The sequence below is a fragment of the Sphaeramia orbicularis genome, chromosome 8 (assembly GCF_902148855.1).
Source record: "Sphaeramia orbicularis chromosome 8, fSphaOr1.1, whole genome shotgun sequence".
NCBI lineage: Eukaryota > Metazoa > Chordata > Actinopteri > Kurtiformes > Apogonidae > Sphaeramia > Sphaeramia orbicularis.
In genome coordinates this window covers 29,725,763-29,738,610 of record NC_043964.1, presented here as the reverse complement: position 1 = coordinate 29,738,610, position 12,848 = coordinate 29,725,763, and the positions used below count along the sequence as shown (strand labels likewise).

General features: G+C 36.4%; 2 protein-coding genes across 2 annotated transcripts; one reads left to right on the top strand and one right to left on the bottom strand.

Annotated features, from left to right (window-relative positions):
• Positions 1-495: 495 nt before the first annotated feature.
• Positions 496-3,081, bottom strand: LOC115425004 (uncharacterized). The gene is made up of 6 exons (XM_030142431.1): positions 2,973-3,081; positions 2,501-2,821; positions 2,294-2,388; positions 2,165-2,212; positions 1,833-1,946; positions 496-1,688 (listed from the first exon to the last, which is right to left on the bottom strand). Exons 1-6 carry the CDS (start codon positions 3,067-3,069, stop codon positions 1,635-1,637), a joined length of 729 nt encoding a protein of 242 aa, XP_029998291.1. The 5' UTR covers positions 3,070-3,081; the 3' UTR covers positions 496-1,634.
• A 2,656-nt stretch (positions 3,082-5,737) lies between these two features.
• LOC115424640 (ER lumen protein-retaining receptor 2-like) lies at positions 5,738-12,848 on the top strand. Its single transcript, XM_030142013.1, has 5 exons — positions 5,738-5,996; positions 7,428-7,528; positions 7,621-7,779; positions 9,105-9,357; positions 11,586-12,848. The coding sequence occupies exons 1-5, from the start codon at positions 5,906-5,908 to the stop codon at positions 11,618-11,620; spliced, it is 639 nt and encodes a 212-aa protein (XP_029997873.1). The 5' UTR covers positions 5,738-5,905; the 3' UTR covers positions 11,621-12,848.

Below are 12,848 nucleotides of genomic sequence, written 5' to 3'. Positions count from 1 at the left end.
AAAAAAGCTCCTAAGAGTTTAATTTAAGAGCTGATATCCTGCCATTTTCCATGGTTTTCTTGATAATAACCAAAATCACTTCAGTTCTTACATCAATAGCTTTGGAATTGTACTGCCAAAAACAGTGCTTTTAGGCATTCCATGTTTTCTTCTCTGTCTGTTTTAGTCACATGATACACACAGGCTTGAGTACTTGATTGCATAACCATTGTTTTTGATGACTTTTGATGTTCTAATAATTCTTTCCTTGACTGTAAATAGTCACCTCTCTAACTCTAACTGTCTACATTAACTTTTTCCTTCTGGTATAGCATAGGAGGGAAATTTAGGATATAAATGACCAGGATGTTTTAGTCCGGTATATCATAAGGACCACAGAAGAACCTCCATTTAGTCCTTTATGTACCATTACATTATCACCTCTTGAATACTAAATAGTTTGACCAATTCTAACATTGTACTGTTTGATAAAGTGTCCTTTCTGAATAAATCTCCATTCAAAGGTGCTAATGTTGCTTTCTCTGTAGACTGATGTCAGCAGTATGGATGCACCGATAACACTTTTTCACATTGACTTTCACATTTACATATACTGTATATAACCGCAGTAAAGGGATCAATCAGAAGACATGGGAAAATACTGTGTTAAGCTAATGACAGAAAGAGGGAAGTAGAATGCAATTGGGCAAATTTGGACATTGTATATTTTGTGGCAACATATGGTATGGTGAAAGGAGACTCTTTTTGTGGGACTTTTCAGAGTTTTGAATGTATTCTAAAGCAAACTATATAATTGTAAAACAAACATCTTCTGGATTTCGGCATAAAATATTCAGGTACTGTAAAATCTCCCTCTGCCACAGTACATTTGTAAAGTATAAACTGGCTTAAAAGCCTTCATCTCAATTGAAGGGAAAAAAAAGGGAAGAATGTTACCAACATGATGATGAACATTGTTATCCTTACAGAAAGATATTGTCCTTTTTAGAAGATCCAGATCAAAACCTTGATATCAAAGTAACACTGCCCTTTCTTTTAATTTACTTTTGCGATTAGCAGACTATATTAAGTGATGTGCCTTTCTATCATTATAAATGATAATCATAGTCAAAAAAACATCTAAATAGGATTTTTTGTCACTTGATATAGATTTTGATTGAAAATGTGCTTTGATACAACATCATGAGAATGATTTTTACTGTCACATGTTTACAAGTATGTGAAATTCTTTATCTTGTTGAACAATATTATATTATTAAAACTGTGCTTTGTAAACTATATAAAGCATCCAGTGTTTTGCTCAACATTCCATGGTTCTTATTACCGTTGTCAGAAATGACAAGTAATAATTCTGCCTTTCAACTTTCTTGCCTTGTTATCATGTAGGTCCTTTCTAATATTAATGGCAATGGATTGACAAGTAAAATTTCCAAAAGTCTATTCATCTCTCACTTCTGAAACCTAAAAACGAGAGGAAAAGGAACTGCAACCTTGTTTTCTCAAACAATAACCACGCCATTGAACTTGTAGCCTTTGTTGAGGTTGCGCATGATGATGTCCGCAAGTGTTTTCATGGTTTTGAAATGTCCTTTCAGTTTGTAGGATGGAGCTCTGAATCTGTCCTTCAGTGACATTTAGACATTTTGATAGATGTCATCAATGGAGCCGTTGAACTTGGGACTTGCAGCCTGCAACAAGTTAAAATTTTATATATTAATGCCATTTAAAGTCAACTTTTAGACAATGAACAATTATGTAATACTTCATAACAAGTTATATGGAAATGTCCTTCTTTCTTAATCTGTCTCATAATATGCTGCAACAAGATTTACCTCGTCAGTCTGAGGTCTGTTTCTCCTTGCTGATTGTTTGTTTCTTTCTGAGTTTCTTCTGCTGTATAATTCTTGCAGCACATCACGGAATTGCATTCTTTTACTTGAGGTTTTCTGGTTTGAAGAGGGGAAACAGAAATGTATAAACTATGTGTATTTGAAGCTTTATATCCTAAGGAATAATCAGTCAGTGGACAACTGCTTTGTCATTTTTGGTGTGGTAAGAGCCTTTTGTGGCCACACTTCCTCTTCCTCTTTTTTTGTCTGTGCTTTTCCTTCATTAGAAAATTTGTTGTCAACATAATATATTAAAACAGAATTTAAACACTTACAACATTTGAGGTTTTGTTCATCTTTATGCAGGTGCGATGGTAGCCATACTATAACAAAAAAAAAGGTTGTTATGACACAAAAATTGGAAAACAGCTGTGTTTTTACATCAGAAATAGGAAAAGTACTACCTTCTTCAGAATGACGAGCGCCAGTATCACCAAGCTGTAAATAGCCATGAGTATAAAAGATAGCCACAGGAGAATGTGCCTCACCTTTGTCTTCTCTGAAAGCAAAGGAAAAAATAACTGCAGTATTTTGTCTTAAAGCATCCAAAGAGTCAGACCCGTCCTCTCAAGGAGCTGCAAAGATTTTAGTGCCGTTCAAAAGTCTCTTACCTCTTACTACCAGAGTCGTACCCAGGCCGATGTGCTGTCTACCAGCTTCAGGCTCTCTGTCTAGTGATACTGCAGCACAGTGGTAGATCCCACTGTCTGTTACATCAAGTGAATTGATGTGTAAAGTCGGTCCATTCAGAACGCACTTAGGAGGACTGTCATGGACTTCAGAGTGTGTGTCCTTTCGGAAAACAAACCATCTATACTGTAGCCCTGTGTCTGAACAGTTTGAGTGGACAGTACAAGAGAGAACAGCAGATTGTTCTGTTTTCCTCCAAACCACTTTTGGCTGTGATAAGCAAACTGTCTTGTCCATGCTCTCTGGAATACACAAACATAGATACGTTTTAATACCTTCGAGACTAAAAAAGCCTCCAAACAATACTGATCAGAGTGTTGTATGCCGTCTTTGTTGTTGCTCATGTGGAGTTAGTGATTCCCTAAAAACATCATGGTACTAATGCCCACTTACCTGTTACAGGCAGGTAGATGAGTAGGAAATAAAACCAAAGCAGTCGGTCCATCTCTGTTGCTTGAGAGCTTATGAATGATCTCATGAGTCCTGGCATGAGTCTATCTAAACGACTGACAACATGGGAAGTGGATGTATTTCACTTCCTCAACATGTTGTTCCTTCTTATTTTTCCTATTCTAGAGCTGAAGGATGACACACTTATAGTACATGACAGCACAGTGGGTCTATAATGCAACTGGTTTACTTTGTAACCTTGCATAATGTTGACTTTTCAAATAGTTGCTGCAAAAAGTTTAACATTATACATCTAATGCTATCAGGTCAAATACGAATTATGTCATTGCAGTTTGAAAATCATAGAATTGGTCTCCTGCCTATTTTATGACTCAATTCTAAATATAAGCATGACAAAAAGCAAATACTTAAAGTGCTGCAGTTTAATAATCTATCAAATATATATGTGTGTTTATATTCAGTACTGCATGAATAACAACTGGGAAATTACATGATTACAAGACAAGCTGAATATTAGGTTTTTTTTAATGTTGTCATTCTGATTGGTCTTTACATCAGAAACTAAGAAAATTCACTTCAGTCATTTAAACATTAGGTTAATATCGAGCAGCAGAATGTAATAGAAAGTCCTTTTACTACAAATTTGAAATACTGAGGTTACTTTAGTATTTCCAGTTAAAGTGACTTCATATTTTTACTCCACTACATCTCAAATGTTGTTCCTCTTACTCTGTTTGACATCTTTAGTTAGTTTGAATAGATTTTGTCTCCTCCTAGACCACTAAAAACCATGCATTTCCAGGTTTGCTGACTTGAATATTTATCACAAACTGAAGGATCAAATGCTACTTTAAGGGTTTAGAAAAGTCTGCTTCTAAAGTTCAACAAACACTTTAAAGACCATCTGCACAAAGCGCAAAGCAGGGCAGTTTTACAGAGTTCACAAAAGGATGATTTTTCAGAGACTTGTGACTGACAGGAAAGCAATGCTCATATGATGATTCAAGGGAATTTGATGTTGCTGAAAAATGAACTACGCAATCACACATTAATATACATCTGAATGCAACAGTGACCATTTTATTGCACAACTTTTACTTCATGGTACCTTCATCTTATGGTTTCAGGTCAAATTATAATTGTGTCATAAAATTGACGAGTTGTAATGTTATTGCCCAATTTTATGACTACCAGTTATTAACATAAGCACAGAAACAACAGCGCAAATACTTACAAACTGAAGGATTACATGTTGCATTATAGCAGTGGTTCCCAACCTTTTTTGGCTTGTGACCCCATTTTAACATTACAAATTCCTGGCGACCCCAGACGTTCAAAACTGAGACATTTTTTTTGCTAAAATTGATTTGTTTTTGATCATGTAATAGTTTGCTATACTATGCTGTAAATAAATGTTAATTTTAGATGACATTTAGTCAGTATTGTATATTATTATGGACGGAAGCAGAAAAACCAGGCGTAGATTACTGCACAAAGTGAGAATTTTATTTTCCTTGATCAGGATATGTACAGTCAGTTGAGTTTATATTTACAAGGCAAAGTAATACTGAAAAAGCAATAACTCAAACTATGAATTATTATGAAAGAGCTGCAGCATCTTAAACCGACCACGATGAACATATGAAAGATAAACAGTACCACAGTGCTTCAGTTTCAGCTTCAGAGTTTGTCATATCTTTTATGTATTGTGATTGTGTCTCTCAATTAACCATACATTTTTTTATTAGTAAGTTTTGTTTTTCTTTTATTATTATTTTTATTAATTACTAGAAATTTCAGGCGATCTCATGTGGGGTCCCAACCCTGAGGTTGAAAAACACTGCATTATAGATTGAGAAAAGTCTGTTAAGTTACATAAACTCTTCACAGACCATCTGCGCAAAGCGTAAAACAGGGCTCATCTCATGAAAAGATAACTTTTAGAGATTTGTGACTGATAGGAAAGCAGTACTTATATGATCCTAGGGAAGCTAGCATGTCCATGTGGGCCCCAGCAGGTTTACCACTGGGCTGCATATAAGAGTCTCAAGTAGGATTGTTTGCAGTTTCTATGGTGGCCCCACATGTGATTGCCTATATCAGAACCAAAATCAGAATCAGAATCTCTTTATTGTCATTGTCCCAAGTGCAACGAAATTGAGGTAGAGCTCTCAGGTTTAGTGCAAGAATTTACAAACAGACAACACATATCAGTAAAACAACAAATATCAGTAAAAGGCACAGGTATTTACATTAAAACATAAAAAGTATTACAAAGTAAGATATTTGTAAAACATAGAATTTAAGTAGTGCAAATGACATGAAAGATAAATATCGTGGGGTAAATAGTGTGAAAAATACATAACATGAGATATTCAGATCTCTGATTCTGATTCTGATATGGGCAAACACATGTGTGGCCACCATGGAAACCGTGGACAAACCCACGTGGGACCTTTATGTGCAACCCAAATGTAAGCACACCTGAACATAACAGTGGCTTCATTCAGCTTCTAATGCCTTCAATTAAGTTTTGGATTTATCACTGTTACTTGGAGTATTTTCAGAGTGTAGTATGTTAATTTATACTTCCCTCTGCAGTGTTTACATCAGTAATGCAGTGTAACATCCATGGCCTCAACTTCACAGCCCACTCCTTCAACTTTGTGGAGGCGGATTCAGTTGAGCTGTCAATCAGAGCTTTAGTCCAATCCGAACCCGTCTTTATGTTTCTGTCACACCCCCTTCCACGTCGACTGGCACACTCGCCATATTTTCAATCCTGTGCACCCCGCAGCCCGGTGTTACTACTAAGTGGAGCAGGAGAAGCTTTCGTAGAAGGAAGCATAAAACCGTGAAACTAAGAGAGAAAAGGAACAGCTGCGTGAGCCCCATTGCCTTTTCATTCTGCAAACATGAACATCTTCAGATTGACAGGCGACCTCTCTCATCTGGCTGCTATCATCATCCTGCTCCTGAAAATATGGAAAAGCAGGTCATGTGCAGGTGAGTTCAAGCTTTGACAAACATTACACACAGACAGTGATAACTCATTCTTTATTTGGTTGAAAAAAAATGTGCGTTATATTTGTCTGAATGATGTTACTCAGTCAGCTATGTGGGCTAGCTAACGTTAGCTTAATGCTAACCATTCATTTCAGCCGATTGCAAGCTAACAGCGCTAGCAGTCAGTGGGCTTAGAGGATGCAACTACTACAACGTTCTTTTACAAGTTGCTTTTTAAGTACCGGTCAACTGTGGAAGTGATATGAAATTTTATATTAAAATAGAAGTATAGCGGTTACAATCTCCGCAGCTTGCGTAGCATTAGCTCCATCTAACGTAGCTACACCGGATACAAGTGTAAAGTTAAGATTTCAGTCAGGAGACGTGAACTTTTACACCTTTTACAAAAATAACACGCATGTTAAATGCTTATCAGAGTCCTGGTATGGAAGGAAAACTTGTTACTGTCTTGTGATTTGAGGATTTTTTTTTCCTCCACCTTATAAATCAGTGTGCTTTCGCTCTGTGGTTCTGAGGTTTTGTGCTCGATTTTTTGGGTCTGGCTTCTGACGTGGCGTTCTAGAAAGCGCTAAGGAAGTGGCTAACAGGCTAAAATCATAACTTAAGTGTCTGTAGTTCGTCTGTAAAACTACAAATGGACTTATTTATAGAAAAATGAACTGGATATGCTGTTTTATAAACCTGTTAATGCGTTTAGCTGCGTGTACTGCTGTGGTGTCTGTGAAAACTAGTCCTAGTCAAAGGGCAGAGTGTTGGTTATTACCTGGATTAGAGGTGATTGGCCCTGGAAGGTTCAAAGTTAAACTGTGATGTTCATGTATCAGGTCAATAAGGATGGATGAATTTGAATCACCAGATACCAACGAGGCAAAAATAGGACAGAGAGTATGTATAAATTATCAACACTTAGACGTAATCATACATTTTGATAATGTTCACCTTCTATCAGCTGATTCAAGGATTTCACAAATGTTATCTTGTCTGAATGCAACCTTCCCAAGGATCACGCAAAGTAAAGTCACCAAGCATAAAAGGCGATATCACATACATAATTCATGTGGCAAAGTGATTTCCAGCTGTTTATATGTACATTTTCAATTTTCACTCTATGATAAGTCAGATGAGGTTTGTTGCGGTAGCTGATGATCAGTGTATATGCTGGGTATCCTAGTCAAATCCTAATATTTAGAAATAAATTCAAAATATTAAGCAAAACAGATAAGACGATATGTCTCTTGTATGCCAAAGATCAGAGCAGATTTGAGGCTCTGCAGACTGACCTACAGTTCCAGTAGGTGTCACTGTCTAATAAGGAATAACTTAACATTTCATCCCTGGAGTTTTGTGATTATAATAATATATATGCTGTCTGGACCTAAACAGTAAATCTGCTTGATATTTTTCTTAAAGGTATCTCCGGAAAAAGCCAGATTCTCTTTGCTCTTGTGTTCACCACACGCTACTTGGATCTCCTCACCTCTTTCATCTCACTCTATAACACTTGCATGAAGGTAGGACACTTTGACAGTTCGTAGCCTTTCCTACTAGTAAAGTAATCACCTTACGTACCCAGACTGATCATTTCTTTTTTGTTGTTTACCAGGTGATCTACATTGGTTGTTCGTATGCCACGGTGTACCTGATCTACATGAAGTTCAGGGCCACCTACGATGGCAACCATGACAGTTTCAGAGTGGAGTTCCTGGTTGTTCCAGTTGGTGGTCTTGCTGTTCTCATCAACCATGATTTCGCTGTCCTTGAGGTAGAGTAACACTCCTGATTTGATGTCTAAACATGGCATACTTACATTTACATTTATGCATTTGGCAGACGCTTTTTTCCAAAGCGACTTACAGGGGAAAACCAATCAAATCAATCAAATTTTATTTATATAGCACCAAATCATAACAAAAGCTATCTCATGACACTTTACATATAGAGTTGGTCAAAACCAGACTCCAAGCCAATTTACAGAAACCCAACAGAATCCTAACAGAATTCTCTTAATTTAACAAAGGGCAATAGAAATGCAAGTATGTAAACACTTTTCATACTTGTTCTAATATGCACTGTAAAAGCACTGGCACCATCCATAGGATTTGCAGAAAGGGAATGAGATGATATGAGAAAAGTATGTATTTGGTCTATAGGCCCTTATGATTCTGTTTGATTACGTCCAGCATTACATCCAACCCAAAAACATAAACACTTGCACTAGCCTAGGGCCACTGAATAATGAATGAAATTAAATAACTCTTTTCAGACATATTTTTATTGAACAAATTGCATGTAAATGCTGTTGTAGAAGAGTGATGGTGTCTACACAACCTGATGATGTCACAAGGTCTGAGCATGTATGAAGAAGGTACATTCGGTGATGAACTCAGACCTGCTTGAATCACACAGAGAGGAAACAGATTCTATAACTTTAGCCCCACTCATCGTGAAACCCAGAATGAATTATTGTTCTCGCCTATCAATCCCAAAAGAGGCACATTTACTTGGCTCACACACCAGCCTTCTAAATGAGGAGACTTCTAATCAGTGTTTGTGAAGCAGATGACCTTGAGATGCAGTTACTTCTCATTTATCTCACCCTGAAGCGTTTGTGCTCAAGGTTGGCCAGAGATGACCCGGGTCAACGCTTGAGTCGAGCAAAGTATATTCTTACATGCCTAAAATTTTGAAAATAACTAAATTTGTGAAAGATGTTGATTAGTTGAGCTCAGTTGAAATGTTGTGATGTGTAACATGTTGACATATGATACACCAACATCCATCAGAAGATTCTAATGACAGAGGATTTTAGGTTTTTCTCCAGCTAATCCACAGCCAATTAAACTGAGCATTAATTTAAAAAAAAAAAAAAAAAAAAAAAAGAAAAATAAGATTATGTGAAACCTTTTAGGCAGTGTTCTGTGATGTGTTTATCACAATAACATTAAAAATGTGGTTTACTGGTCAGGACTAGTGGGAAAATAACACACCTTACTGTTTGTCCTCAATGTGATTATATCCTTTTTGATCACAACTGAATGTGCAGTTTGAACTGTGTAACTGATGAATGTATGTGTTTGTGTTTATCAGATCTTGTGGACATTCTCCATTTACCTGGAGTCGGTGGCAATTCTACCCCAGCTTTTCATGATCAGCAAGACCGGTGAGGCCGAGACCATCACCACCCATTATCTGTTCTGCCTGGGGATGTATCGAGCCCTCTACCTCTTCAACTGGATCTGGCGCTTCTACTTTGAGGGCTTCTTTGACATGATTGCCATAGTGGCTGGGGTGGTCCAGACTGTCCTCTACTGTGACTTCTTCTACCTTTATGTCACTAAAGGTGGGTATCCATATTGTCCTCATGGTCTCAGCTATTATCACAGTTGTCAATTAATGATCAATAAGGAGTCATGACAATGAACACCTACAAAACAAAGGTCCAGTGTGTAACATTTAGGAGGCTTTACAGGGATCTAATAGTGGAAATGGAATATAATCATTAAACATTTTTTGATACAGTAGAATAAGCTGTTTATATCTATCAAGTCACCTTCACAGAGTCTGTCATTTTAGTCTCTGATGCTTCTACAAAACTCAGAGTAGATTTCTTTTTCTCTTTTCAGTTTATGGTAGTTGTTCCACTTTTTTTAGAGCCAATGCTGGAGATCGGTCTGGCACCATCCACTATCATTGTGGAATAGGGGAAAAACTCTCTGGGTTGTTGTTTGGCTATTTTGTACTTCTTGAAATCAACCACACTGGTCTGGTACAGTGCTAAGCAAAAGAATGCAATGACAGTGTCTTTGGAGAAGTTGTTATAGTGGGACATATGCGTGGAGATTTTAGCGGAGGGATTAAAATAAATAATTCTCGGCCAAAGAAAGCGCCACATAAAAGATTTTTTTTTTGTTTTGTTTTTGTCAAGACTTGCTTTCTTTAGCATGTGAGTGCAGCTCAGGTTGTTATTTTTGTTCTTATTATGTATAGAGGGGGACTTTTGATACTGGTAAAACATGCAATTAGTGGACGGGAGAAGAATGTAGTTGAGGTAGCTGCTCATGAGTAGAATTATTAAAAGATCTCATAGACTGGCTCTTCATCACTAGATGTCACTGAAGAATACACTCTGAACTGTTAAAGGACTGAGATCAAGAAGCTGTGGAACAGTTTAATGCTCTACATCAGTTAATAAACTCATCAGTGTAGGTTATTCATTTGTGTAACGACTAGTTTTTGTAGTTAGTATGAAACTAATTTCCAAATCTATTATTTTAGTTTACACAGATCAGATGGGTACTTCATCCTACCCAAGTGGAGGTGATCCAGTACAAAATCCACTCGTGCCCTGAACTTTAAACTTCTGCTGAAGCTCCCACACTGATGTTACAGTCTTCAGTACAAAAATCCTGGAATCACAGTCCCAGGAAACTCACAAGGGAATTTAATATTCAAAGACTGTAACTTTGGAAAATTCCCACTGGATTCAATTAACCATCACCCAACCACAAACAAACCACAAACAAACCACAAATTAGTTTTAGCTAATGGTTGGAATCTGTTTTTGCACACAAACACAACTGTGGATATTGTCCCTTTTGTCTCATGAGAAAGTCTCATGAGTGATGAATTGTTGGATATTTAGATTCATTGACACTGAGCAGAAAGAGGTACTATGTAAAACATGTGAAATGAAAGTTGCTACATTTTCTTAAAACATTTGTATTTTTTTTTTTTTTTTTTAACCAGATCCTAGTAAGGATGTATACATGTGTATATAGACTTTTTAAGTGAAGGGATGCAAGTTATTATTATTTTCTTATTGAAAATTATAATTTGTCAGTGGCCCAACCTGCATTTTTAGCAGAAAGATATTCACATTTCTGTTATAGAAGAGAAAGCAGGAAATATTCAAGTTTAAGGAGCTGTAATTAGAGAATTTCAATTTTGTTTCTTAAAAAAATACACGGGATGAACTGACTGCAAAATTGTTGGTCAGTACCAATATTTAAATGCCAATACTGATGTTAACTTTCTGTTTCTTTATGTTATTTCTGATATTTATCCCACATAACAAAGAAATCTTCACTATAACTAAGAAAATTTGTTAACATTTTCAAACCTTTACGCTCTTCATCACATTATCTTTGAACACAGATCCAAACATATAAATTTATGAACAAAAAAAATTAAATATTACACAACGGATGCCATCAGTGAAATGACATTATATGCCAATACCAATACTGGCTGTTATCTGCAAATACTGACCAGTACTAGTGTTGTTGAAGTAGTTGAAAATACTTTTACTAATGCAGTTGACCTCTTGTTATCTAACAGAACTTTTTCCAATAAAGACACAGCTGACGTAGTTGCCCTCAGGTGATGATTTAACAGTTATCACTTGATTTACCATAGTGGTTTTTCCTGATACAAATCAAGAAAACAAGCATTGATCACTGAAGATCAGATGCACAGTTACAGATTCAGTGTGCAGCCCAAGTAATGCGTCGTAGAGGCGTAGTGATGAGCTCATCTTCTTACTCTCTGTCTTTACTTCTAAACCTTTAGTGTTGAAAGGCAAGACGCTGAGCCTGCCAGCATAGAAAGCACAGGAGGCGGCGGCGACGACTCCCAGCAGACTCAGGGGGTGCGGAGATGACGACATGGAATCTCGTGACCTATAGCAAAGGATGTCTGAAACAGAGAGCCAACTAACGGGGAAAAACACTAGTCTTCTAGATGACTTCTGATGGAACTGGTAAATGCCAACAAACACCAGAGCTGAACAAAGATCTTCCCAGGTCAACCATTGGATTTCTGTGTTCAGCATCTTGCCTTAAACATCTTTTCATTGCTGTTCAAATAGGAGGAAAGGCTTTTTTCTACATATGTTTTTTTTTTTTTTTTTTTTTTTTTTTACATTTTTTTAATATCACAAATAGGGTTGACTCTGAGAAGTACCTTGTTTGACTTGGTAATGAAATGCACAAATGTACAGTCTTATAGCGTGAGATAAAGAGTAATGTATCGGAGTGCCTGATGAGGTTTATGGCCATTGTCTCACAGTATTTTTTTTTTTTTTTTTTTTTACTTCAGGATTGTTTTGCCTTGTTAATTGTATACATATATTACATGTACCTTCTCGAGAACATTTTAAAGAGGCCAACGCAAACATTGATTTTTGTAAAAACAATAAAATTGCTCTGAACAAGATTTTAAAAATGTTACTCTCTTCACATTATCCAAATGTTTTTGTAAATGGAAGTCCTTGAGTTAAAGCAGTAACTGATAAAATACCTGACTTTGACGCCAGCAACAATTTTGTCATTAGTGTCAGTATTTTCAATTCATGGCTGTCTTATATAAACTTCTCATGTGATCTTGCTAATTGCATTAAAGATACTGAAATGCACCAGTGTTCTATAGCTTTAATATAGATTTCACACCATTTTAAGTCCTGTTACATCTTGTTTTGGATGTAGATAGAGCACACACTTTGTTTCAGCTACAGCACCTCAGTAACAAATACATGAACACTAAAGTCAGAGTAAGGCAATAATGAAAAATTATGATGAACGTGTAACATATCGGGACAAATAATGCTGAAAATCTGTAGATGTTGAACTGACTGAATAGTTAATTATGTCCAGAGTGTAAAGAATGACAAAAAATGTGACTTAAGGAGATCATGTTTTCAGTGGGTGCATTTTATTAAACTTAAAGGTCTCTTCTTAACTGCAACTCTTCCCAGTAGTCATTCCTAAAAGATTTCAACTTTTAATATCTTTTTTTGCATGATATCACCTCCATTAAAGATTTTATGAGAACCAC